This window comes from Postia placenta (assembly GCF_002117355.1).
Source record: "Postia placenta MAD-698-R-SB12 unplaced genomic scaffold POSPLAscaffold_6, whole genome shotgun sequence".
NCBI classification, from domain to species: domain Eukaryota; kingdom Fungi; phylum Basidiomycota; class Agaricomycetes; order Polyporales; family Adustoporiaceae; genus Rhodonia; species Rhodonia placenta.
The window spans coordinates 118,441-145,000 of NW_020169837.1; the positions used below are offsets into that span (position 1 = coordinate 118,441).

The 26,560-nt window shown below is 52.7% G+C and overlaps 8 protein-coding genes across 9 annotated transcripts in view; 4 read left to right on the forward strand and 4 right to left on the reverse strand.

The window, feature by feature from the left end:
• Positions 1-1,270: 1,270 nt before the first annotated feature.
• Positions 1,271-4,860, reverse strand: POSPLADRAFT_1033309 (hypothetical protein; the record flags this gene model as incomplete). Of its 2 annotated transcripts, XM_024476926.1 has the most annotated exons (20): positions 1,271-1,351; positions 1,459-1,631; positions 1,697-1,777; positions 1,832-2,017; positions 2,081-2,092; positions 2,229-2,351; positions 2,412-2,416; positions 2,481-2,515; positions 2,570-2,625; positions 2,688-2,837; positions 2,893-2,973; positions 3,030-3,223; positions 3,675-3,709; positions 3,772-3,842; positions 3,900-3,980; positions 4,035-4,228; positions 4,352-4,388; positions 4,449-4,571; positions 4,688-4,775; positions 4,798-4,860. In XM_024476926.1, 20 exons carry the CDS (start codon positions 4,858-4,860, stop codon positions 1,271-1,273), a joined length of 1,869 nt encoding a protein of 622 aa, XP_024339328.1. The 2 variants fall into 2 exon arrangements, with proteins under 2 accessions (XP_024339328.1, XP_024339329.1); XM_024476927.1 differs by lacking the exons at positions 1,271-1,351; positions 2,893-2,973; positions 3,030-3,223; ... (6 more) ...; positions 4,688-4,775; positions 4,798-4,860 and having other exon boundaries at positions 1,390-1,631; positions 1,832-2,028; positions 2,081-2,111; positions 2,684-2,726.
• A 783-nt stretch (positions 4,861-5,643) lies between these two features.
• Positions 5,644-6,768, forward strand: POSPLADRAFT_1141799 (hypothetical protein; the record flags this gene model as incomplete). Its single annotated transcript, XM_024485347.1, has 6 exons — positions 5,644-5,881; positions 5,936-6,162; positions 6,227-6,338; positions 6,390-6,530; positions 6,584-6,687; positions 6,745-6,768. The coding sequence occupies 6 exons, from the start codon at positions 5,644-5,646 to the stop codon at positions 6,766-6,768; spliced, it is 846 nt and encodes a 281-aa protein (XP_024339330.1).
• Positions 6,769-8,034: 1,266 nt separating this feature from the next.
• POSPLADRAFT_1140967 (hypothetical protein) lies at positions 8,035-9,179 on the reverse strand (the record flags this gene model as incomplete). Its single annotated transcript, XM_024485239.1, has 6 exons — positions 8,035-8,058; positions 8,118-8,218; positions 8,278-8,418; positions 8,468-8,579; positions 8,666-8,826; positions 8,957-9,179. The coding sequence occupies 6 exons, from the start codon at positions 9,177-9,179 to the stop codon at positions 8,035-8,037; spliced, it is 762 nt and encodes a 253-aa protein (XP_024339331.1).
• A 2,327-nt stretch (positions 9,180-11,506) lies between these two features.
• On the reverse strand, positions 11,507-12,116 carry POSPLADRAFT_1140940 (hypothetical protein; the record flags this gene model as incomplete). The annotated part of the gene is made up of 3 exons (XM_024485233.1): positions 11,507-11,774; positions 11,834-11,914; positions 12,034-12,116. The coding sequence occupies 3 exons, from the start codon at positions 12,114-12,116 to the stop codon at positions 11,507-11,509; spliced, it is 432 nt and encodes a 143-aa protein (XP_024339332.1).
• Positions 12,117-12,134: 18 nt separating this feature from the next.
• POSPLADRAFT_1046013 (hypothetical protein) lies at positions 12,135-16,697 on the forward strand (the record flags this gene model as incomplete). The annotated part of the gene is made up of 14 exons (XM_024478924.1): positions 12,135-12,176; positions 12,279-12,303; positions 12,374-12,401; positions 12,521-12,672; positions 12,725-12,795; positions 13,082-13,301; positions 13,477-14,255; positions 14,310-14,663; positions 14,979-15,149; positions 15,378-15,597; positions 15,651-15,686; positions 15,745-15,891; positions 15,951-16,433; positions 16,516-16,697. The coding sequence occupies 14 exons, from the start codon at positions 12,135-12,137 to the stop codon at positions 16,695-16,697; spliced, it is 2,910 nt and encodes a 969-aa protein (XP_024339333.1).
• A 1,710-nt stretch (positions 16,698-18,407) lies between these two features.
• Positions 18,408-19,609, forward strand: POSPLADRAFT_1141629 (hypothetical protein; the record flags this gene model as incomplete). Its single annotated transcript, XM_024485319.1, has 4 exons — positions 18,408-18,768; positions 18,827-18,957; positions 19,009-19,415; positions 19,471-19,609. 4 exons carry the CDS (start codon positions 18,408-18,410, stop codon positions 19,607-19,609), a joined length of 1,038 nt encoding a protein of 345 aa, XP_024339334.1.
• Positions 19,610-20,542: 933 nt separating this feature from the next.
• On the forward strand, positions 20,543-25,000 carry POSPLADRAFT_1055913 (hypothetical protein; the record flags this gene model as incomplete). Its single annotated transcript, XM_024480705.1, has 8 exons — positions 20,543-20,846; positions 20,909-20,932; positions 20,990-21,166; positions 21,225-21,371; positions 21,422-21,911; positions 21,962-24,687; positions 24,745-24,822; positions 24,879-25,000. 8 exons carry the CDS (start codon positions 20,543-20,545, stop codon positions 24,998-25,000), a joined length of 4,068 nt encoding a protein of 1,355 aa, XP_024339335.1.
• POSPLADRAFT_1074160 (hypothetical protein) overlaps positions 24,955-26,560 on the reverse strand; it is a gene marked incomplete at its 5' end in the record, with an annotated part of 2,034 nt that continues 428 nt past the window's right edge. Inside the window, 7 exons of the mRNA XM_024482672.1 lie at positions 24,955-25,074; positions 25,136-25,304; positions 25,354-25,478; positions 25,550-25,655; positions 25,722-25,783; positions 25,897-25,964; positions 26,016-26,328. Of these exons, the coding sequence (XP_024339336.1) occupies positions 25,295-25,304; positions 25,354-25,478; positions 25,550-25,655; positions 25,722-25,783; positions 25,897-25,964; positions 26,016-26,328 (684 nt within the window). The 3' untranslated portion in view covers positions 24,955-25,074; positions 25,136-25,294. The remainder of the gene's footprint in view (positions 25,075-25,135; positions 25,305-25,353; positions 25,479-25,549; positions 25,656-25,721; positions 25,784-25,896; positions 25,965-26,015; positions 26,329-26,560) is intronic.

The following is a 26,560-nucleotide window of genomic DNA, read 5'->3' on the forward strand; positions in this document are numbered from 1 at the left end:
GGGCGCCTTCTCAACGTCGGCAAGATAAGCAGTGACGCGAGCCTCTCTAAATTTTCCTTACGCGTTTGACAGCGCTCAGACAGACGCGATATATCTTTGTCGATCGTTCTCGCTTCGGGACTCGGACAAACTTCAACACACTCACTGTAGAAGCTTTGAGTATTGAGCACATCGCGCCAGACGGCTCAGCGAAGTGTTCAGATAGAGTTTGTTTAAGGAGCAATCAAAAAACACTGCAGGTGAATTTTGACGTTGAAGGTATGCGAAAGTAGTAGAGACCGTAAAAATTGGGCATGCGGCAGTCCTGCTTGTACTGGAAAGCGAGCTTCTACTTGATACACGATAGGTCATGGTACAAAGCTGAATGCGATGTAAGTGACTGAGTAAACTGGGAGGCTTGATGATGCGAAAGATCGATTGACAATTGAAGCTTGCAGTACTTATGATGCGATGCGAGATAATGCATAGGGGGGTTTCCAATTTTTCAAGGACTGACTCGTGTAGAGTCTGCGAGGTACTACAAAAATGCCAAATACGATGGCATGTGCTTATTACAATCCCAGGTTCCGACAAGTGCACGTTCTATCCGAGTGGGCGCCAAGGCGAGCAGTCGTTTATCTTGCAATAAATGTCGTCTGAAACTATTAAGGTGATGGTAAGACGCAAGCTTTTTAGACATAAGGCGGTGTGTGTGAGCGGTCACCTCTTCGTTTACCGTTTGGGGGACTATCAACATGCATGTAGAGTATTTGGAGCAGGTGCAGCTTGTTGCCTAGAGTTGTACGTATACACACGTGTCCTATTCGAGCAGTATAGTCCGCGCCGTGAAACGGACAGCCGATTAGCTGTTCTAGGTCCCTGAACACAGTTTAGCATGTCTAATGCTATACGAAGAAATTGCAGCACAGTGCTCGGGGATCGTAGTTTGTCATGACTCCCGAGAATACTTGAAAGAAGCACGCAGGGCTCCTCCTGCATGAGTCACGTACACTGGCGCCCACCTTACAGTATCAGTAGTAAATCCTCCACATTGCTGAGGTGGTAGATTGCCACGTACTTAACCACTCCTGCCGTATGGTAACGTCTTAATCACATATGTCTTGACATGCGAGTGAGTGCGGAAAGCACCATGCACCATCGATCCGACGCCGTATGATCGATTCAGATATCAGATTTATGTATCCTGACCTACTATATATATATGTATGCAAGCCTTTTATCCCTGCTTGGGCCTATGCAAGCATATTCCGTCCATCATTCTCTACGGAGATCAGGGTATATGCCGCACTGTTTGTCCCAGGTGACGGGGTGCGGCCGCATCCCATAACAGCTCTTCTTCAGATAACTTGACCTACACTACGATATACGCAGGCTCAGACGTACAAGAGTTCATGCTTTTGGCCGCGAGCTGAAGCAAGACCTCATGGAGAGCAGAATCGAAGACCCAGCAGACCGCACTCGGCCTATCGATGCGGCCTCTTTCGAAGGTTGAGCGGCGCTTGCCTCGACAGAGCCTTCACAATTGTCAGCAATGCCTCTGCCAGGTGTCTTGGTGTGGGAAGTGTTGGGTATTGACACTGGCGAATGATCAATACCCATGACCTCTTTTGCGAGGAAAACATGGTAAATATCTGCATAATAAGAATGCACAGAAGCATCAGCATTCTGACCTATCATAATGATACCGCGTAAATACCGATCAGGAGTTTTCGAAAGATGGACTCGACATTTGAGCCGTTCAGCGCAGATGCCTCCGCAAATAGTAGGCCGTTCTTCTCTATCGACATAAATGAGTATCAAGTCTGAAAGTTTGCACACACTCCGCACTTACCCGCAAAGTCCTGCGCTCGATCTGCTGGCACAACACGTTCGTCGACTAAATCACTTTTGTTCCCAACAAGAACGATTATGGTATCTGGTTGTATGTAGGTGCGCAGTTGTTCGAGCTCGCGCTCAACCTCCAAAAACCCGAAGTTAGTGGTGGATATATCATACACCAAGAGCACCCCGTGGGTATCTTGGAAACACCTATCTCTCGCATGAAGACAGCCATTATAGAACCTTGGTACATGTTACTCACCCGTGTGCATGTCTACCCATTTGCAAAGCAGCTGGAGAACGCTAGATTCAGCATGGTTCTGGCCCTTCCTCGTAGCATCAATTATCGTGGAGCGACCCTCACACCACGAGTGAAAGATAAACATGGCCAAGCAAAAACTGTCACCTACCAGTGTCCCAGACGTCTGCTTTGACCGCCGCATCCTCGATGTTGATTGTCCGCGTCATAACATTTGCGGAGCTGGTTGGCCGTGCCTCGGTGGTGAATTCATTCTTTACAAACCGCGATGCCACTACGTGGGAGGTATAAGAAATAAGTACCTGGCCATATGACCTGCAGACTGCCGACGCACGATTCCTGGGGGGAGAAGAAAATCAGGAGTGTGACAATGTATTCAACACAAGCTTTGCAGGTGACTCACGTCTTTCCGACACCGTTCGCTCCCGCAAGAGCGACCTAATATATGTGAAGATCGAGTGTGTGGCAGAAGTTCAAGCCGCGTCATCATACCTTGATGATGTAATCGAAGTGGTCCTGATGCGGTTGGCTGGTCAATATGCTCGTAGCTGATAAAGTGCGTTTAGGGGTTAATTTTATATGTGATAGATAGCACCGTCTGTGTACATACCATTGCCCTTCCTATCTTGTATCTCAATCTGATAGGCATTGTCCTCCTTAGTCCTTGTTTTTGGTTCGTGTAGTATGAATGTGCGTACCGGCTCATTCACTGACTCGATTGTAGGCTGCCTGGGCACATTGGAAGTAGCGGGATGAATGGCTAGGGGGATAAACCCATCAGATTGAGGCCTATTGCGCCGGTCCCATTGACATACCAGTCAGAAGCATCAGGAAAGTAGACTCTACATTTACTCTGTCCAATGCCGATGTTTCCATAAATAAGAGTCCGTTATCCACTATTGGCTAGCATCAGACAATGATCAAACATGAATTGCATTTACCAATGACACACTTGAGAATGCTTGACCCTCATCCATTGATACTGCACGCCTATGATGCAAATCGGTCTTGTTGCCCACAAGCATAATAAGAGTGCCAGGTTGCGCGCTCTTGCGTACTTCCTCCAACCACTTCGGAATGTTCTGGAATGTGTTGCGATTGGACACATCGTATACCAACAGTACTCCCGAAGCAGAGCGACAAAATCTGAGAAATAATCAATACAGCAAGCCCCGATAGAGACATTAGATCCTACTTGGTCATAAGCATGGGGTCCTCATCTTGGCCACCTGAGACATAGCTATTTCAGCATCGCTTGATTCACGAAGCGAAGAAGCAGAGAAAATGTATATTCCAGTGCATCATATAAAGGGATGTGCGGAAGAAACGAGACAAGGAAACGGCACATACTAAGATCCCATAGATGCGCTAGTATCTGCTCTCCTGCAATTTCGACCGGCTTGCTTTCTTGATTCATGGAAAGCGTTGGTCTTATGGCGAGGCAAAACTCATCGCACGAGAAACGTGATATCACTATGAAGTGTCAACACTGTTGAAAATCGTAACAGGGATCCCACGCACAGTTTCTTTGATTACCAATTCGGCGTAATTCGTAGGCTTCAGCGACATAAGAGGCACACAAATTTAAACAACGTACGTTTTGCCGACGCTTGAGTCCCCAACAACAAGGATCTGGTAATCATGTATTAACCAATCACATAGTTGAGGTAAGTGATTAAACACCAAAGCCCTACCCGAGAGTGACGCTCAAAATGCTTGATTCTCCGTGTCTTGAATGTCGGTTTGGATATAGCTTGATAAACATCTGCGGACATAGAACACTGAGCTACACAGCTGAGCAAGATGTGCGGTATGGCCGTACCGGTGAAAAGCGTATGAAAAGTGTTTTCAACATTCGTGGCGTCTGCCGCTGAAGTCTCCATGAATCTCAGGCCGTTCCCCGCTATTGAAGTTCAATCCCAATTTAGTACTTATATACCTTATTCGCAAGACGCACCAGCGAACGCCTCTCCCTCCCGTGTCGAAACTCGGCGTTTGTCCACCAAGTCCGTCTTGGTTCCAACTAGCATGATGACCGCGTCGCTATCTGCATGATCCCGTACCTCCTTGAGCCACGTTTGCATGTGCTCAAACGTCCTGCGATTAGAGATGTCGTAGACTAGTAAAGCCCCAACAGCGCATGCAATATTTCTGGTTAACGGTAAGTCAGACATAGCATTCACTAATAGTAAAATCTCGAGCGGAAGCTTCGTACGGCGCAGCGCTGCAGTCCGCAGGAGCGGAAGGGAAGAAAATTGACGCGGTACAACTCACGTAGCAGGTCGTGCATCATAAGTATCAGTTCGTCCGGCTGAGATTATGAGTCATGAGCATTCTGTTCTTGCCTCGCCCGGCCGAATTTCAAACTCACCTATGTCATATATCCACGTCTTCAGTACATTCCCGTCAATTGGCATGGAGTACATCTCGACACTGATACCATACGTCTTGCGCGGCTGCGAATCGAAGACATTCCGGGTGAAACGCGCGAGCACTACAATATCGTAGCAGGCATACGCGTCTTGAATGATGCCACCGGTGCGAGAAAGAGAAAAGGTACATACGATCGCTGAGAAATCCGGCAGAGTCAGATGCGTCAGTAATACGCACAAGAAAGCTTTAGGAAGACATACGACTTTCCGACACCGGGGTCTCCAACGAGGATAATCTTTGTGCGAACTCGCAGCCTGTACATCCCCTGATCCCGAAGAGGGACGCACCTTATGGTTACAGTTGAGATTATTGTACGATCCGAGTAGTTCGGAGATGTGTTGCGTTGCCATTTCAAGCTTTTGAAGCACCCACTACGCAATGCAAGATTGTGGCGTTAACAGGCTAAAGTCGCTGCTAAAACAAAGCGATTATCAGCTTGGGCAGTGTGAAAGCACTAGATTTAATGGCGGTTCTGCGTGAAATATGTGCTACGATATAGGTAGCGAGTGGCAGCGTCTGCCATCTAGCTGGTGGTGGTGAACGCGAAAAGAGAACAGTGGGAACGCAGCGGAGAACCAAACTGACCAACAATGGGCGCTCGCTTAGTCCCATTTAGGAAGGCATCCTTCCTGTTTGAGCGACACAAACAGGTTGTTACACCGAGGATCTACCAGGTCGTCGGGCAAACACGGTTCACTTGATTGGTCGTTATACAATCGAATATGCGCCAAGCGTTTCTTCTAGCTGCACTTGCTTCAATCTTCGTGGCCACGAAGAAACCCATTTTATTTGACCGCGGTTCGTAACACCACAAACCACATAATACAAAAACGGCTTTATGATACCTGTAGCTCGCGCGCTTCATTTGAATCTTGGCTGAACAACGATCTTCTGCTATCGCAAGCGGCTGACACGAAAGCCGCGCTCTGCAAGGTCGACTGCAGCCTGCGGCTGACTGTCAGCCGCAATGTCCGCCTCTTCGATATATATACGCCGGCTCTCCTTCGACAGTCCTTAGTCTCCTTCCCCCACAATCCCGCGTCGCGGCGGACACCCACGCTCATTCCAGCATCCCACCTACACACGGCCCTGCCGCCTTCCGCTCCTTTAAGCACCAAGCACGCAAGTCCGCCATGCGCACCTTCAAGCTTTCCGCCGTCCTTGCCGCTCTCCTCGCCGCGCCCGCCCTTGTTGGCGCCGTTCTGCCCATCCCGCACACGTCTGCACCTACGCGCACCAATAGGACCATGGCGCCCAACCCTGCTACCGGCGACCTCTCTACGCTCGCGCTTGCGCAGCGTGTGCCTATGACGAACGCACAACGTCTCGCGCGGGGTCTCGCGCCAAACCGCCCGCGCTTCAACCATGCAGGTGCGTCCGTTCCGCGCTCTTCTCCGTCTCGACTGACATGCAGGATCTTCGCAGCCCGCCGAGGCCTCGCCCCACGCGCGTCAGCCGCCCCCGACCCGAATCCTTGTCCTACCATGACTGGCACTATCCGTGTCGCAGGCGCGGGGACCAGCGCCAGCACCTTCGTTTCGCGCGTCCCTAACGTGTTCGGCGAGTATGGCGTCACGACTGACGCTGCCAACGCACTGCTCGTGCAGTACGCGAACTGCGCGGGCGCCGCATCGGCGGACCTTGTTACGCTCGTGAGTATCCCCCTCTTTGTGCAGTGCGGCTGACTGACAAGTGATGCGCGTATACGTGGTGCAGAACGGCATTGCGGACTTTACGCACCTCGGCGGCATCACTGGCTTCTCGAGCCCATCGGGCGACCTCGGGCCCGGCTCGAGCATGTACGCGTACCTCGGCGGGACGTCGCAAAGTAAGCCGGTCCCGTCTCATCCAGCACGTCGTGCTGAGTCCTCTGCCCCAGCGGCCCCCGGTGCCACCCCGCAGGCCGTCCCGAACTCGTTCACGTTCACAACCGGCATACAGGAAGATGTCGAAAGCGCAATTTGGACTTTGGACCGCACAACGGGCGTCCTCAGCGCGCACTGGTCGAACACCGACCGCAGTAAGACAGCCTCTTCGTGGAGATTTGCGAGACATTGACGCGCTCGTCGATAGGCACTCCCGCGACAAGCATCGTGTACTATGCGCCGGAGAACTTCCTGCTCCTCACGGGCAATCCCGCAGCGTTCAGGACGACATACGGCGCAGGCTCCGTTGTGGTGCGTCCTCACATGCCCCTCTTTATGCGCGAGTTGTTGACGAACCTACGATCACAGACACTCACCTTTGTCGAAGCATAATCCGCGCCTACGTAGGCGCGCTCCAGATCGCATGCTCTTTAGGGTCTGGAATGAGTTAGCATTCAACATCGCCGCCGTGCGTAGATATTGCGTTAATGTTGCCGTACTCGTGGTCTGCCCTGTGTACTTCTTCATTTGAGGAATATGATGATTCTCAGGGTACATTCTGTGACCATACCAAAGCCTGTGATCACAGTGTGCATTGTTCCGCTTCTCCGACAAGGACGAAAGTAGAATGCTCACCAGCAGATGACACAAGGCTGTACGTTCCAGTGTAGATACCCCCGCCCTTTGCGATGAACTGCACAGAATGATATACTTAGAGTTTGTCACTGATGTAACATCCAAATCTCTGTCAAAATATAAGGCTGAAGAAGAAATGCGAGTTGCAATTGTCATTGAAGTCGTGAGAGGCTCAACAAGGACGATAGCGCCGGTCTCAACCTGCGTCAACGAGCGCCAACATCCTTCCCACGCCTGTCCTCTCTGAGACACGGGCTTGCACCTCATCCTTTCAAACTAACTCGGTTGCAACAGTTTGGTGTTTTCTCTGCGCGGTACCTATTTCTACGCGTACTATCCTTGGACTCGACAGTCTGGTATAATCCCCAGACAAAGATTAAAAGCGTATGGAACGGTCATATTGTGTCATCCGTCCGAGATACTATGTCCGGCTGTTGTAAGAGCTTGAGCGGCGAAAACGTAGACCAGGACCAAATATTCAAATTGAAATTACGTTACGTGCGTATCAATTTTCGTACTGGCCTGCGCGGATAGGGCTTCTGCAGAACTGCCTACTTTCTTAAGTAACCAGGGAAAGCGACCTGGGTCTGCCAACACAGCCCTGCATCCGCGTTACGCGATGGTTGTGTACGGCCGTTCGCGCAAAGTGTACAAAGTCATCCAAGACAAGAGATCATAAAAACTGCTTCTGTATGGGCGAAACATCTATGATGATCATCCCCATCAAAATCCATCGAGTATTGTTGTCGCGATGAGCCACAGGCGTGCTTCCCTGAGCGAATGCAATGATATAGCCAAAAACTTAAAACATTTTTACTCTGACAGATTGTGTTGAGTTGATGTAAGGTGCGATGTCTATCAAATTTGACCGAAAGCCGGAATAGCTGCTCACTGGCACCTCCACAGTTGTGTTGTTTGTGAACCCCTCCGCTCCGCGAAGCCTCTCGTGCGAGAAATGGATGTCATTACACTTGGTATTTATTAGGTTGGCCTGGGAAATCTCCGACCCGCAGTCGGGAGCAATCATGCCGCAACGAAGGTAAGTGTCTGTGGATGTAACCCCAATGAGCACGCAATTTGCTGCATGACAATGCACGGCAACGCACCACAACGGGGCTTGTGCCGAACGACGCGCCGAAGATGGTGGGATCACCCGTGATGACCAGGAAGTTTTCGGGCGAGTACACGATAATCGTCTCAGGCTTGCCTGTCCGAGCGTCAGTACTTACTACTCAATGAAAAACGAACAAGAAGCCGCGGACGTACTGCCATCGATGTTCACCCACTGCGCACTAAGCGCGCCCGTAGTGCGGTTAAGCGTCCACAACGCGCTCTCCGCCTCTTCTTGGTCGCCGGTGGCGGCCATGAACGAGTTCGAGACGGCCTGTGGAGTGGCACCGGGAGCCGCTGTGGAAACGCTCAGCCGAAAGCGGACCGCAGATGACAAACTTCTTACTTTGATCCGTGCCGCCGATATACGCGTACGCGGACGAGCCCCTTCTTAGGTCTTGGAGCGCGGTCGCGAAGCCCGTGATGGCGCCAAGGTACGGCACATCCGCAATTCCATTCTGCATGCGCATGTCAGTCAACCAATTGATCACTCGGTCAGTCAGTAGTACCGTCGGTCTCGCCGACGATGCGCTCTCATACTCACGAGCGTCGCGAGATCGATCACACTGGCGTCCGCGCAGTCCGTGTATTGCACGATGAGCGCATCAGCCGTGTCAGTGGTGACAGCGTACTCGCCAAATGCATTCGGGACGCGCGAGATGAACGCAGGGGTGCCCGTACCGGCACCCGTAACCTGGATGGTGCCTGTGACCGCAGGGCAGGGCGTCGGGTCGGGCGTGGCGGACGCACGTGGAGCGAGATTCCCGCGCGCTGTGGTGATCAGCCCCCCAGGTCAGTCTCAGAGACGAGGGAAAGAAAAGGGGGAAGGACGCACCGGCACGGTTGAAGCGCGGGCGGTTGGGCGTGAGGCCACGTGCAAGACGCTGTGCGTTCGTCAAGGGGGTTCTGTGCGCGAGCGCGAGCGGCGCGAGGCCCACAGCGGCAGGATTGGCTGCTGTCTCGCGCATGGAAGTGCGTGTAACGGGCACCCTGGCGCCGACGAGGGCAGGTGCGACGAGGAGTGCAGCGAACACGGCATAGAAATTGAAGGAGCACATATCTGAAGTCGGTACGCTTGATGCTTAAAGGAGCGGAAGGCGGTGACACCGGTGAGGTGTGGAAGGAGTGCGGGTCTCTACGCGCGAGGAAGTCGCAGGACAGGAGGTCGAGGAACGTCAACGCAGGATCGGACGGGATGGTCAGTATTTATGCCAGGAACGCTGACCCTGGTCCACACGACAGACGGTACCGACCTTCAAGAGGATGGTCCCGCGCCAAGGAAAACTTTGACAGTACAAACCACGGGTACTGAAGGCGCGACAGCCACCGACCTAGCGCACCGTTCCTTGGCAAGGGACCAAGATCCACGCAGTGTTCTATAACTGCCTACATAAACGATACCAATCCAATCTCGATGGATTCCATTGGGATCGGACAACGGTGCAGTGTGATTGACTCTGAGCGTACCCAGCCTAAGACCTTCCACACAGTTTGTACACATTGCATAGGGCGGGAGGTCAAATTAATGCTCTCCGCAAGAGCGCTCACAGAGCGTTGATCCGATAGTTTATGCGATCTCATGCACCATTTCATGGGCGATCAGGTACGCAGTCATCGATCGTCGCGCCCCCGCCCTGGGCCTGAGGCCAGAACGCCTGATGCCCTACGCTCTATTCCCCTGGCAGACTTCTTTACAGGGCACGAGATGGTTGGGAGGTAGATGAAGCTATTCGAAGTTAGCACGAGTTTGCCTTTCCTGGAATCGCGGTCAGCCACATCCTTGTTCAGACCCGAAAGACAAGGCTGCCAGGTAGTGGTATAAGGGATCACCGCATAGCGTTCTTGACTGCGGCGGGATGCTCCGTAAAAATTGGATGAATCTCGCGGGCAGGTTTCCTAAATAGGATCGATCGCGCTTCCAATGTCCCACGCCACCAGCGCGCGTTCCTTCCCGCCTCAGTGGTTCGTGTATATGCTTCCTCTGCGGTCCAGAGGATTCATACAGCATGTATTATATTCCAAACCGTCTCGAAGTACATAAGACTAGATTTGCAAAGGTTGCGCATATATCCCGTAAGTTCTGGATATAATGTGGGTGTCGCTCAAGTGTCTCGATTCTAACATTCCGCCAGGTCTAAAATGTTCAGCAATTGTGCGACCGACCGATATACTGATTTCTGATCTCAGAAGGTCTTCGTTGATGCCCAGCAAATAAAATACGAGTGCTGCGCACTTGTGGGGCCATGTTCGGGGATGTGAGTCGCCTCTTGCGTCGATATAACTATTCACCCCAGACACACGCATATCTATTGTCAATCCAGCAGTATAATAACCCTTCCTTCTGCAATCCTTCTTTTGTACAGATACACGATGTTCTCAGGTCAAAACACTCCACCTAACGCCTCAAGAATCTTCTCCCATCTGAAGGTGAAGGCGAAAGATAGACTCCGTGCGCTCTCCTTGCAAAACATGCTGCTTGCTAATTGGATATCATCTTTTTTTACCCAATGAAATGTCTAGGCCCCAGGTGGCAGTGTCAATCACAAGGTGCAAGGCCGGACATATTGTATTACCATTCTTTCATCTTCTCAATGCTAAAAAGCGAACACGATCCACGGAGGTCAGTCCCGGTGCGCTTGTTTCCTTCATTGTAGTCCACCCTCACGGACTACAGAGACGCAGTCATGGTTAGCCGGGCATTTCCATCGCCCGATGTGCATATGAGGAACGATTGGTTTCTAATCAGCGTGTATGTGTCCTGCTGAATACGTTCGTGGTTGTGGTGACCTACTGAATATGCGCGTATTTGTCAGATGTATATACTAGCTAGATATTGCATTAATTATCTATATCGTCTAATGCACACCAGAGCGACCTACTGCGGAGGTTGATTGATTCTGCCAATGTATTGACCTCTAGCTGCATCTACTGTGAGTCGTACTCCTTGTGCTGACGGGTGACCGGAATATAATGTCATAGTCTTATGCGACAATGTTTTGATAGGTCCCCATTTTGGACGTTCGCGAATGCGTCATGCCACGCGGGTACGTTGTGCCCCTGCGAGACGATGCCTGGCCGCCTGTCACTTAAGACCGATTGCGTGCGGTGTATATCGACCACCGATCTGGTGACTTTAAATGAAAGGTCGCGGGACCATCCTCTCGAGCGGTAAGTGGACTAACAGGGACGAGATATAGATCCTGTTGGACGTTGGACAAGTGTATCTAGCTGCGGAAAGGTTTCGGTCATACCTTTTTTCATTATGGGGAGCGAGGCACCGAAGCCCGATTCGAACTGATCCATGAATTGCTATGTCCAGATCATAGGTGATCTATTTCTACGTTGTACGTCATGGTGATCAAGGCATGAGTGTATCATAATATTATTAAACAAATAACGAGTGCTCCAGGTCATCCTCATCTACTCCCATGTCTTGTGTCGATTGTGAGTGCTGCACATCTTCGGCATCTTCTTGAGAAGCTGTAAGATCCACTTCGGGCGAGTGATAATCAACAGGTTGACCAAGGGGACCAATCACTTGGGATGCGAAGCCAAATGACGAAACAATTGGCAAGCTAGAGATGTCTGCATCTGGGTTCAGACGTACTTGTCGCAGATTGAGAAGGAGTCGGGACAGCAAAATTGTGTTCAGTCTATATAAAGATCATTATAATGGTTAGTAGGGAATACCCCAATTGATATCAAAACTTACACATCTGCTATTATTCCTACACTGTTCACAATGTTTGTGATAAGGAGAGAGATGCTGATACCATTGACTACCAGTATGGCACTGCAAACAACTTATGGCCACATGACTATTTTATGCAGTTCATGTTTATTCACCATATATGAAGCGAGCCTGAATAATCATTAACATCAAATGTTGATCGAGTCATGAAACCTACTTACCATCTCGTAACAAAAGCTTTGTGATTGGTAACCTTATGCTTGTTGTACTTGCTAATTTCCTTAATCCATTTGTTGCATACCATGTGCATAACAACACCAAGATGTCGGACACCATGATACATATGCGGGAAGCCATTGCCACTGTGTGTAAACAGTCGGAACAAAGTGTACTAACAATTATGAAAGAATGGGACAAACATCTAGAGGATTGAGACATATTTAGAACATCAATCATAATTATCCAGAATGGTTACCCACAAATATGGCAATGTAGAAGCTGTTTTGAAGTAAACCACACTAAAAAATGGTGCAGGAGCTGCAGAGTATGTAAGCTCTGTAGCTTCATACTGCAATGGTTATGAGCATCTGTAAGTTATCACGACCATCCCTTCTTGACCCCGTACCACCACTATCTCCGTGGGCGCTTGTCGCTCATCGGGCCCCAGTCTGCCATTTTTCTTTCCCATACCCTCCTGCCTTTGTCAAGATCATCTAACTTGGCCCTCACTGTCCCTATGGTCACATTGTCCAACTCGATCCGACAATCGGGACCGCCATCGACGGACTGCACCACCCGATCCTTTTCCCCCCTGCTAACCAACTCTGACATCTTCAATGTGCTCGTGGTGATAATCTACTGTGAGTGTAAGCCCCGGCGCTGGACCATACCCCGGCGACCACCACCCTGCAGCTCTGCATTTGCAAGAACAGCCCTCTGGGACGCGCGCAACGCCCGCAGCAGATATCTCACCCTTCGGAAGGGTAGGCATGCCTCTCGGCGTGTCGCCCACCACCCACCACCCACGAGGGGAAGGAACTTGCTGGCACGAGGGGAGGCCCCACGGTCCGGAGCGGCCGTGCGAGGCGGACGTGGCGATGCGGGCCTGAAGCTCTGTCAGTATGGGGTATGCTTGGACGCATGGGGGGCGGGAGGCGGGGTCCTTGGGGGACCTCGTGATTTGATTTCAGTATAGTGCCCTTCCTTCCACCGGCGCTCTCGCCGCGCCACTCGCAAGTGGCTCGTCGGGTTCTATTTGGATGTAACCAGCCCTGCCTTAGTGGGCTGTCGGCGGGATGGGGCACCTGGGTACTCGGGAGGCCGCCATATGTGCGGCAGCGCGAGCACTCCCCGTGGGTGGTTGTGGTGAGGGGTGGCGGAATCGGAGACTGCAGGATGCTGAGAGGGGGTGCTGAGGGCCTGTCTGACGTGCTTGTTATTACTCTGCATGTACCTTGCTGTACGGAGTCTAAACATCGCATTCAAAAAAGTGCGTGACAACGCGGTGACGCGACAGGTACTTCACACACGTGATCGCGTTTCTCTCGGATCAAGCGCTCATTAGGAGGAGGGTCTTCGCCTCGTTCCGCTCGTGCATACCAAGTACTTTTGACGCTTCCTGTTATTACCCTACTACTCGGTTTCCCTCTCCTCCTGGAACACAGAGGTCTGGTCAATGCCTCAAACACGCTCGACTGCTGCTGTTGGCCATGGACAAGCTCGCGACATCAAGCCCAGGGTCTTGGTCGCTTCAGTAGCAACTCCCGTCTCTTTCTCTGCGTTCTCTGCCGTACACCGAGCTGAACTTAAAGAAACATGGGAAATCCATCCGAGAATACCATCTCTTGCATCGCGCAAGGCGTGGGCAGAGGCTCGCGGCATCGACCCAGGGCAGGTGCACGCCTGGTTTTCGCGCCGGAAATACAGGGCAACCAAAAAAGGAGAACGAGTGCTAGATGGCGAGTACGATCTTCCTATCAGCCTTAAAGACCAGAAAACAAGCTCTTGCACGGGTACGAAACGCAAGCAGGCTGCCGTGAAGCGGGAACGTTCTCCGACCCCAACGCTCGACTATCCGAGAAGGAAACGCCAACGAGCGACACCTGCAGCTGATGCCGGATCGTCGTTTATATCCAAATCTACGCAGAAAAACGCTGGGTCTCAACCAAGTGATCCAGCTATGGAGGCGTCTGCTCACATACCGCATACTCGCGCTCACGACAAGAAGGCACACCCGTTGTGCCTCATATGCTCTGGGGTACAACTACCTTCTGTCTCAAGATTGCCTTCGTCAGGACCTGTGCTATCCCCGCCGAGCTCTTTCTACTCTGTGCCTGAACTCTCCTTTGATTTTCCTTCCTCTGACTTTGACTTTGACGGTCCATCCACTCCCAGAGGTCTCGAACATGACAATGACTCTGCTATAGTGCTTCCTATCGATGAGGTGAGCACTCCTCCTCTGCGCATTGATGTGCTCTCCTGAGTGGACGATGCGTAGAATATTGACGATGACGCATACACCCACTCGAGTGCCGCCAAGAACCAGAATCTTGACTATCTGAAGCAAATGCCTACCGCGCATACCCTCTCTGAGGATATTTCTTCACCGAAAGCTGTAACTTCGTATCTGCCTCCGCGTCAAAGGCGCAAACGTATTACGTTCGACGACAAGACTGGTCCTAAAGGTGGCTATGGCTCTTCTGGGTCTTCTGCTCCGCTGAACCCCTCTGTAACCAACTTTGGCCATGATGTGCCTACTGCCCCTGAAGAGTATTCTCATGTCCATGCGAAGAATCAGACAAAGCCTACGGCAGATCGCTATGGTGCTCGCCACGATGCTGCGTGCAGCAGTGTTTGTCATGAGTCTGCGTCTACGTCGTCGACTGTTTTCAATCTCTTATGGCCGTCTCATTCTCTCGGAGCGTCTTCTGCTACTGTAGTATCTAATGCCTCACAAAGGCCCTCAGTATCTTATCCCGCCCCCGCTCGTTCCGATTCTAGGTGTCAAAGTGTCCTCGTCACTCGCTCTCCTTCCACCTCTTGTCTGGTTGATGCTGCTCGTTTAAAATTCGGTGCTGATGCTGCGGCTGACTCTCGTGCTATATCTGTTGCAAAACGACCTCTTGCCCCTGCTGGCTATGGTGCTATACTGTGCAAGCGAACTCAGACCACTGACGACCATGGTACACTGCGCAACTCTGTTCTAGGCTCGAATCCTACATCGATACCTGCTGTTCTTAATGCAGAAACGAACAATACGAGGCTTAGAGAAAGTTCCACAGCACAAGGGTACCAGAGTGGGGCTCCAAACACCGCAACTATTAAGACTCAGAAGATTGTACGTGCGCGTCCACTAATTTAGGCACACTTCACTAATAGAGAGGACGGAGTAGAATGCGCCTCCCATGTCTGTAAAACGCGAAGACATCGAGGAGATTAATCTCCGCAGCAAAGGCGACAATTATGATAGTGATAGTGAGCCTCTCACCACGCTTGCCCTTTCTTTCCGCTTCGCTGCTAATGCTATGTCTCAGCACCGTTATTGCTGACTGCAGCGCGCCTGCAGTCATGGCGAAAGCTGGTTATTGCTACTGCGACCATGGAGATGACGCAGAAGGACAACAGGCGGAAGACTAAAGGCACCCAACCAACACGCGCTGCACAAGCGGGGGCTCCACCAACGAAGACGAAGGCCGCGAAAACAAAAGGCAAGGATAACCCGCCGATAAACACAGCGCACTTGCAAGAGGGTCCATCTTCAAGCGTGCATCCATCTACCTCGCAAGGTGTGTCCTTTGTTCGTCAACCGACTCCACGGCTCGATGATCTGGCCCTGTAGTTAGAGCGATCGCTGGCGAAGCCGGTCAAGGAGATGGTACGTCGTACCTAGCGTGAGGCATGGGGCCTTGCTGATATACAGGCGCGCCATCCAGAGGCTGTCACCGGCCTCTGTGAGCGCTTCGAGAGCCTCAGAGTCGGTCCGAAACGAAGAAGGAAGAAGACTTCGGGTGGCACCGCCAAGGCGGCGGTGAAGACGGAACCTCAACCGATGCCGCTCCCCGTGGCGACTGGCCAACCGGGTGGGTCTACGCGAATTATGTAATGTCCGTAATGCCTTTCGACTGATCCCTCACAATAGTGACAGCGAAGAAGCCCAAGAAAGGAAAAAGACAACAGGGGGTTACACAGAAATCGCAGGCGGTCGGGCAAGGTTTGCAGAAGGCCAAGATGCAAGTCGACAAGATGCGTGCAGGACATAAGGAGATTCGTAAGTATTCTCGATTACCCAAGACCGCGGGCGAGGGACAGTGGAGGACCAAGGCTATCGAACCCATCGACGTCTCGATAATCCCTGCACAAGTCGACCGCCGGCCAACTACTCCTTCACCCACTGCAAATGCGTCATCAAATATTATGTTCCGGAATTCGCCGTTCCGGCCTCCGCGTCCCTACACGTATTCGCAGGAGGCGCTCGCGGCCTTCAACGAGATTGTATGGATCGAGGACGGGTTCAACGCGATGGAACTCAGTGCGTTGGTCAAGCTGGCAGCGGGCTCGGCGCAGGATGAAGCTTCCAGCAAGCTGGTGACTCGCTCGTGTGGTGCCCAAGAGGGCCCATTTGGTCAGTGCGAGCTATTGACCCACCAATCTACCCCGTTACTCCCCCCGTGGGGTGAATGGTGGCTGACTCTGGATCCTCACAGCTCCGCCTGATCTGTCTCATTTGCAGGGGTTGGCCTGGCGGAACAACCCTGCAGTATACCTATACACTGACGTTGACATGCCGCAGGAAGTTAGGTCGCTGTTCGGGATTGAAGAGAAGGTGGCGATCGAGTGGATCGAGGCAAGTGACCGTGTCAATCGTGAAGTTGGGCTCGTGGTGTAAAGTCCCTTCGTATTGCGTACCATACGTATAAGTCATGTCATACACAATATGATCAAGACCCACATACATTTTTTCCCCAAAAGCGTCAAAGCGCCATTCCAGATTCTTGATATGGTTTCTCTGTTGACAACATAGTCCGACGGCTGTCTATACAATCAGCGGAGGCCACTTCTTGCACATAACCAGGGTCATCATGGACGCACCAGACCCTCGGAGCGCGCTGAGCTTCGATTACTCGACGAATCGATCAGTAACGGTAGCGTAAAGAGGTTTGGTACCGATGTCACTTGAAGACGCACTCTTTCCTGATACGGAAAGTGGCTTACCTGATCTGGCAGCTGGAGCGGCTTTACGTCGGATCGGACACGTTACAGCTCAACTTCGTGACTTCCGACCAGGTTCATCGAGTCGACAAGGTTCCGTGGTGCTATATCTTGATGTGAACTGTAATAAAAGAGGTTATGTTCAGCGGTGGACGTTTGTCTTTCTTTCCTCCCGACTCATTCCTCAAATTTCGCTGGCGACTGCAGGGATGCCTGCTCCAGGGACTAAGCTTCGTAACCCGGCCTTGGGCAGCTGTTGGGATCGTCTTAGGTATGGAAACATAAGCTGGTCTCTACTTGCCTTGCGATGTGTGAGTATGAAGTCATTTCACTTTACTACTCACGATGCTCTGGTCAACTTGACTAATGTTGATGTTCCGCCAGTGCCTTATCGTTCAAACTTTTCAAACCTTGCAACGCTGATAATCCTTAGGACACACAAAGCGCATGATGTCAAGTGGCTCAGTCATCAGCCCTTAAGTCATCGCGATTCATTCCTGCACGTCACGCTGGTGCGCAGGATGGCCTACCTCGTGGACATCAGCTTCGTCGGTATCCGAACGTCATCGTCAGCCGTAAGTTCCTCTTGTCCACACTGCCCCGAGCGGGGAAGATACCGCAGGCGGGGTGTGCAGGCCGCATGGTTCATGCGCGCTTCTTAGCCCGAGATGCTTCGTCGCGAAGCCCGTTGCTAACCGCGCCGCCATCACCGTGCAGTTGTGGAGCATCCATTCATCGTCGATATCAAAAACCCGAGCGCTCCTCACTGTCCCCCACGGTCAGTCTTCTCCGCCGCGCGCAGCTGCATATGGGCGAACAGCGCTGTCGCAGGCCGCCATGTGTGCATACCGCCAAGGCAGGTGTACGGCGCTGCCCACTACAGTCGACTCTCTACACCGCCTCGGTTTGCCGACGGTGTGAGGCGCACCAGAAGCGTGCTTTGATGCATGTGAGTGGCTCAATAACCTTATGCCTTCCTCGGGAGAAGGCTGAATGCGCAGCTCACACTTCCCGGCGGCGTGAACGTGCACGCGGTCGAGAAAATCTGGGACTGCATATAACCTGGCCCTCCGCTCCGGGAAAGCTCAACAGGTTCTTTCCTGCTCCAATCCACCTCTCTGTCATTTGTGGTGTTGCCAGCTATGTTTTGCAAAGCTTCTCTCCTCACTGTTGCGCTCGCTCTTCTCGCGTCTGCTTCCCCCGTGACGCGGGACACCGGCATCCGCATTCCCTTGCAGAAACGCTCCAACGTGACAAGGGCGGACGGCACCTTTGACTACGATGCTGCGGTTCGGCAGCGCGTCAAAATCCAGAAGTGTGTTTGCTACCGGATTTATCGGCTATCGACGAGGTCTGACTTTTCTGCAGCAAGCACCGATTGAACCTGATGGCGATCGACCGCAACATCGGCATCGAGAACTACAACACGGGGGCGCACATCCCGCCGATTGCTACCCTACCTGAGTCGCTGAGCCGCCGCGCGACCGGCTCTGAGTCGCTGACGGATCAAGACAGCAACGAGGAGTGGACCGGTACGGTGTCCATCGGCACGCCTGCGCAGAGCTTCACGATCGACTTCGACACGGGCTCGTCGGACTTGTGGGTGCCGTCGTCGTCGTGCAGCGGCTGCCAGGCGAAACATTCGTACGACCCGTCGTCGTCCTCCACTAGTAGCGAGCAGAGCGGCACGTTCCAGATTTCGTACGGCGACGGCTCCCAGGCATCTGGGCCCATCTTCACCGATACGGGTGAGTCAGTGACCTCCGGCTTCTATTCGGTTTCTCTGACAGTATGTGTGTTGTATAGTCAGCGTTTCGGGCGTCACTGTCACCGGACAGTACCTCTCTGCTGTGACGAGCGAGTCTGGAAACCTCGTCGGCGGTCCCAATGACGGCCTGATGGGCATGGCGTTCCCCGCCATCTCCCAGCTTGGACATGTACGTACCCCCATCCCAAACCCAAAGTCACGTGTTAACGCTTTCGTATAGAACCCCTTCTTCCAGAGCGCTGTGTCGGAGAAGGCAGTCGACTCTGGCGTGTTCGGCTTCAAGCTCTCGTCTAGCGGCGCGCAGCTAAACCTCGGCGGTACAGACTCGTCGTTGTATTCGGGGAGCATCGAGTACCACGACCTCGCGTCGACCGCGGGCTACTGGCAGATCGGCGGCGCCAGCGCGCTCGTGAACGGAAAGGCAGTGGTTTCGGACATCCAGACGATCATCGACAGCGGCACCACGCTCATGTACGGCCCGTCGGACCAGGTGAAGACGTTCTACTCCAGCATCAGTGGCGCACAGGAGTATGACACCCAGAACGGGCTGTGGAGCGTCCCGTGCGACTCGATACCCACCGTCGCATTCTCGTGGGGTGGGAACACCTGGCAGATCAGCTCCAGCGAGTGAGTGGGCCTTCGGCCATGAGATGTTAGTGGAGCGGGCTGACCTGTTTTTCAGCTTCAACCTTGGTCAGGCGAGCAACGGCGACTGCCAGGCTGCGTTGGGAAGCGCCGACCTCGGTTTCGGCGACGGTGTTTGGCTCCTTGGTGACACGTATGTGCTCTCGTACGGCCCAGCCCGCGTACACAGGTACTGATAGGTCTCTCACTGCAGGCTCATGATGAACGTCTATACCGCTTTCTCGACTGACCAAAATGCTGTCGGGTTTGCCTCTCTGTCCTGAGTACGATGCATGGGTGTTCAACGTCGAGGTTGAGATATCTGAGGTTGAGATGCCTCACTGCCCCTTGGAATGTATCTTTAACACCCTGGAGGCTTGTGTACTGACACTGTGCCCGAGCCGTGCATGTATTGTAACCCTCGTGTATCATTTGTCACCCCTTCTGGTCTGCATAATACTGGAATATATACCATGGAAACAACGCTCAGGATGCAGTATGTCTGCGACGTTATTGTGGACAGTGAGCATGAAGCAAGAAGTAATTGTGCGTCTCGGACTTAGCCGTAGGGCTTTATATTTCTTTGTTCGAGCCAACGCCAGTATTCGGGCGGCTGCCCCTGTTGTTTGCGAACTCCTGGTCCTCTCTTGTTGTAACGACCCGTTATCGTCTCACCCGTCACACTCACTTTCAAATCATCGAGCTCACACCCTTGGTCTCAACAATAATCTTCAAGAGATATTGATAACACATACAATCAGTTACATTCTCACGGAGCTGATATTGAAGATCGCTTCATACTCTCACGACATAGTTCATCGCCTTCTGCTATCACCAGCAGCACATTGAAATGAATGAATTTCTCCACGCTGCTTACAATGCAAATATGTGCAGCAAAGTATCTCAATCACAAGCTTCAAGGTGAGTTGCAAGGATGGTTGGCCCTCCGGGGTAAGTAATTGTCAGTTTTTATCTGTTTTACGGATCTGAGGGCGCTCCGTGTGGTTCGGGCGCTGATCATGCATAACGGGTACCTGCAGGCCGCAGCTTCCCTGCCATGTCGAGGCGACTACTGAATATAACGAGTCGGGCAGTCTCCTTACCCGCGCAGGACCTCGCTTTCTCTCTTCATGGTCTCAGATACAGACATCACCATACTATGTCAGCAGCTTCGTGCATCGCTCCGGAAGATCGGGTCGGACGAGCAACAGAGCGCGCTAGAGGCGAAGGAGCACACTGAGGACGACGTCCGTGCGGCGCTACAGCACCTGCACCAAGTCATCGCGAAGCAGCGATTGCATAAATTGGAAAAAATAGCTGCCAAGGTTGGAGATGTAGTTGAGAAGCTATCGCCAGTGATCGAGGCTGCGACTGAGGAAGTGGGGCACCACACGTCAGCAGTATGGGCTGCTTTCGTGACATTATTGAGCGTGAGTCAGTCCTGTCCTCTTATATGCTGGAACATATTGCGTACTCAGTACAAGAAAAGCTGGCAGGAGCGCGCAGCAACGTGTTCGAAGGTATGCGGTGTGTAGAAGTCATGACGGTTTCACGAGTCCTCACATGGTCCGAACTAGCTGTTGCGGACGTTCTCATGTACATCACAGACAACCTGCCCCGAATTTGTACATATATCAAGGCCTGGAGATCTCAGGCGATCGACAATTTGACGGGTACGATTGCCAACCCAGCGGCTTATGCATTTCGGGACATCGTGAAGTATCTCACAGATGTTGCGGATATAATGAGCTCGAGTAAGTTATCCCTGTTGCAGAAACAATATGACCGCCACTTTACTGACATATCTGTCAGGGTGGAAGCCATTCTGGGCCGGATTGAGCAAAACTGAACTGAAGGCAGACTTTGGTCAGGCAAAGGCCAGGTTAAAGGACAGCTTTTTATCCGCTGATTTCCAGTCGATTGCCAACAACTTTAAGGTGATCAATGTGTACCAAGATAGTGAGCATCACTGTGCTAGTTACGCTAAGCATTGACTGAGTTGCTGCGAGAGCTGCGCATGGAGCAGTTGCTCCACCGCTTACATACCGTCAACTTTGAGAACGACCTGAAGCGCCGACAGAAGGATCGCCTAAGATCGTCGTGCAAGTGGTCCAAGGCAAACGTTACAATCCAGGGCTGGCTAGAAGCCGGTTCAAATGCATCGCCCGAGACAATACGTCTTTGGCTGCACGGAGATTCCGGAACGGGACAGAGCGTAGTAGCGGGATATCTCATCAAGCAGGTGCACAAGCAGCGGGCGCCGGACGAGATAATCATGTACTTCTTCTGTGACGGGCAGAGCCGCGCGAAACAGACTGCCGAGACCATTCTCAAGACGCTCATCGTACAGATGCTCAAGTCCTCTGAGCCACGAGTCTACTGCGAGGAGGCAATGTATGTCGCTGACGAAGTTCTATCGAAGTCAGACGACTATCCATTTTCGCTGGATGATCTGTGGGACTTCTTCGTTCGCCTGCTTGGGTCTTTCACAAAGGGCAGGTGCGCCCTGGAATGATCTTCTACTTGTAGTTTACTGATTGCACCCGTAGCATCATTCTCGATGGTCTGAACGAGTGTCATCCAGACGTTCTCGGCGAGGATTCACTACTCTCACGCTTGTGCCAGCTTGATGGTAGTCGACTACGACTGCTCATACTGAGCCAGGACGTAGACGACATCCGCTCGTGGCTGGGAAACTGGGTCGCTGTGGAGATTGGCGGCGAAGAGACGACACAGGACGACCTGCGTTCTTATGTGTTGTCTGAGGTCGAGAAGCTGGCAGCGTTCATTCCGAATCTTCCGGCCACCGACATGATGGTGGAGGCCATCTATAATGCGGCGTCTGGCGCATTCCGTTACATCCAGCTACTGGTCGACAAGATGAAACGGGCTCGGGCTCGGGGCGTGGAGCAAACTCGTCTTGCTGACCTTCCAGAGGGGTTGCAGCAGATGTATCACGACTACATCGGTGGCCTTTTTCACAGGCCCCCGGGACATGTACGACTCAACGAAGTTGCCGTCCGGACACTGCAGATCATGCTCTTCATCGATACATCGTTCACGCTCAATCTCGACACCCTGCGCATCTTGCTCGCAATACACCCGTCCGACGAAGACATCAGCGAGGATAGATACTATGCTGTCGCCCGCGACATCCGCCCAACCCTCAGACAAGCACTCGGCGTACTTCTCGATGACGAGATTCCGGACGCTGGACCGCGATTCGCGCATCAGTCGGTGAAAGACTTCTTGCTGCAGTCCGATCCTGAGACTTTCGACGATCCTGTTGTTCAACATGTTCTGCGTGCAATGCAGCGCGGTAGCGCAAACTGTGTCCTTACCATGACGTGCTGCACCATTCTTGCGTCCCCGCACTGGCGGCAAAGGGAGATGAAGCGCAGGAACGACTTCGACCGGGAGCTACCACAGGTCTGCGCGCCGTACGTATCCTCCTCTGCCGCGCTCTACGCCCTCGAGACAGGTATCAATGCCATTGCCGTACAAGCGGGTTTGCGCAAACGGATTACGACTTTCATTCACGAAAGGGATTCGGATATACTTCACCAATTACTAATCGGCGACGCACACTTGCATGTCCCGAGGACCTTTCATACAGAGGACGTGCATTCCTTGCCGCTTGATAACCCCCACGTCCACCGTCCCTTGTATGGTGTCGCATATGATTGCAGAGCATCTCTTGATGGCTACGTGTCTGCAGCGACAGAAAGTGGTCAGCACGCGGCGTGTTCCCAGGCGTTAGTTCCACTACTACTGTCTGCGATGGAGCAGTGTGCTGTGACTGCTACCTCTATAGCTGATAGCGCGGATTCCGGTCTGAACGCATTATCCTATGCTCATGCTCGCATGCAAAGTGACTTGGCTACAGCTCTCTCGCACATTGGGAGTGCTCTCACAGACATCCACGAGCTCATGTCGCAGGTGTACCTCTCTGATGACAGTCAGAAACCTAGATTCGATGTCGAGGCGTCTTGGGTGCAAGCTATGGCATTCATGTACGACCCGTGCAATACGTTCAGCATGCGCCTGCAGCCGAATATCTTTGGAACACTCCTCAATATATGGTACTCTCGACTGTCTGACCTTGGATTCGCTTCTTTCCCTGCGATCTTAACGGCGTTCGCATCTCTTCGACAAGCGCAAGCGGTTCTCAGCCGGCTGCAGCTGCTCCTCCCACAGCCAGGCATTACCAATATGTTGGACGGCATCGATCAAGTTGCAGACATCCTTGTTTGGTGGTTGACCCTACACCATTATCCCTATTGTGCGGCGGAGACGCAGGGTTCGCTGATGCATCTTCTTGTAAAACACCCCATATGGTGGCCCTTGCCGTATGTCCGAGCCAACATCCACAGCGGCGAACCTGAAGAAACACTCATTCTCAACGGTATACGCGTGCTCCAGCTCGATATTCGCAATTGGATGCCTTCACGTCTTTCCCGGAACATCAATATTGCCGTTTGGCTGACCATGTCTATCGCAATCCTGTTGCTCATCATATGCTCGACGAACCAGCTTATCCAGGTACTCGCTGCTATTTGGATACTCGATACACAAATCTGTGAGCCTCGATACCATTCACAAGCCCTTCTCAGGTCTCCCGAGCGGATCGCACGCTCTGTCTTGTCATGGGTTATAGTTCTGCTTGCTCTGAGACTATGCGTGTCGTCTATCTGGAATTGTGCTGCGGGCGGCCTTGTCTACGTCCTACATGTCAGTCGTCTCCTTCGCTTTCGCTTGTATTGGTATAAACAATTCCCGGACGTACCACTCACCCTGACGGGACCTGTGACGTTCATACGACTCATGGTTGGCTTCAAGTACCGCATCTGGAACGTCGAGCTTGGTGGCAATACTGTTCGTGATCAGGATTCATCAGCACTGCGTGAGGCGGAACTTGCGGGCGTAGAGGTTCTCATTCATTCAATTGACCGCCGCCTCCTATGGTTTATCAGGACTGTGCTCTGGACGATATCAACAAACTGGTATGGCTGGGTTACGGTATTGTTTCCAAGACTGTCGCTCTCCGTCATCATCCAGTATGTCCTGGCCGATATCATGCTCCGCAGAGCCGTGGAACTCTGCGAGGATCCATGTCATGCTCATCGTGCGCAATTCCTGTTTTCAAGGCTGCCAAAGCAGATGCAGAAGCTATCCCGGGGGATAGAACTGTTGACATTCGAGCTGAGGGATCTCGTTGGAACGGATTGGGACGCTATCGTATTTCAGAGCCCAGAAAATAAAGTAGTAGTACTCGGTGCGTCGTTCGTTCGTTATTATTCTAATGTTGCTCACGATCGTGCGGCAACATCAGGTGCTGATCAAAGTGATGCCACCTCCGGCACAAGCGAGACTACTGATGAAGCGGTGCCTCTCGTTCCTCCGTTCCTCAGTACGTATCACGATCTGAGCCTCAGAGTGCAGGACTGAGCGGATGGTCATACATAGTTCCAAGTGAAGCTGAGAAATCGGGGAGCATAGGCGGATGGGTATACGCCAGACAGAAACAGGCCGATGAAGGAGATCGCTATGAATATGCGTTGCAAGGGAAATTGAATCAGCCTCTATAGTGTGATTGATGGTAGGCAGCTGTCTGTATTAAATAATGGAAATACCGACAGGCCTGGTCCACCTTGCTTACTTCCTGGGGACAGCCATGCTTAGGTTCACATGCCAGAAGCAATATTGTCTGACTCGTTCCATACCTCGTTTGCTTTCTACACATCAATACCCGAGTGCCCGCTGTCAAATACGACGTGGAAAATCAAGCCTTTCTCTTCCTGAAGAGCACCTGCGCCTTCCTGTTAGGCACAAGCGACGTTCCAAACCACATTTATGGTGCGCTGCGAGGAGGGACAGCGCATTTATGAATGCCTGCAGGCACTATGAGGCAAAGGAAGCGTTGAGGGTACGGAGTACGCACCAAGGAAGAGGTATGTATAGCCACAATATTGACCGTAAGTACCCGCAGCACGAGCGCGCGCATGGTGCGTTCCTCGCCCTGTGCGGTATCCGTGAGCCACTGGAGCAGGTCATTCTGCGAATGAGCTAAGCAGGCGGGCGAGCAAACGGAATGCGTCAGCGATATTCCACGTGCAAGCACGAGCATAGCGGCGCACAGGTTTGTCCTGCCAGTCCTTGCCGCGCTCTTCGATCATGGGCTGGAGGTGCTTCATAACACGTGCGATGCGCTGCGGGACCTTCGTGAGCAGGCGCCGGGCGATTCTGTGAACGCAGTCACGGCATCAGTCACGATGGATATCCCCCAAGCATGCATGACAGGGGACGTACGGCTTGAAGACGCTCGGGAAGAGGCTAACGATCGCGGCGCCCGTGAAGACGTCGATGGAGAACTGCTTTCAGCTTGAAGTAGTCAGCATTGCGACCTGCTCGGTCGCGCGCGTTCGTGCCAGTACCGGCTACAGTGCTAGGCGCACGAGCGCGACTCACAGAACGTAAGGCTGACGGATAGCCGGTTGCTCGTGCGAGCGACGACGTCCATCACAACCTCCATTGCAGGCACGGCTTTCCACTCTGCAGCGTACATCAGCCTCATGCGACTCAGACGCACGCGAATGCACCTACCGTCGGACATTCCGACGGCGTCGCCGAACGCACACACAATCTCATCGCGCAACTCTGGGAGCAGCACGGGCAACGCGCGCGTCAGCTGTGAACGCACGATCGGGACGTGGTAGAGGTTGCTTGCGATGTTAGGGCCGAGCGTGTATGGCACCTGGATGTCTGCGCGCGGGGGCTGAGGACTGCTAGCGTGGAGGCGCGCGCATGAGAGAGATGCGCTCACCTCATTCGTGGCCGCACGACGCAGCTCCTCGAATTTGCGTGGGGTCCGAGACGACGACGCACTAGCCGCCTGGGTCGGCATGCCTCCCTTGTACTGGTGACGATGAATATATTATCGCCTGACAGTGTAGCTGCGCATGCAGAAGCAGAAGTGGCTGGACCATGCGGAGACCATCAGTGACGTTACGCACTTTCGCGGTTGGGCAAATGCAAGGTTGTGTGGTTCGTCGAGACGCAGAGAATGACGGGAACCTCAACGCCGCGTCTCGCTCGCAGCGTAAACGCCATACAGCAGCGTTGGATATGGCCGCACATACGAGCAGTAG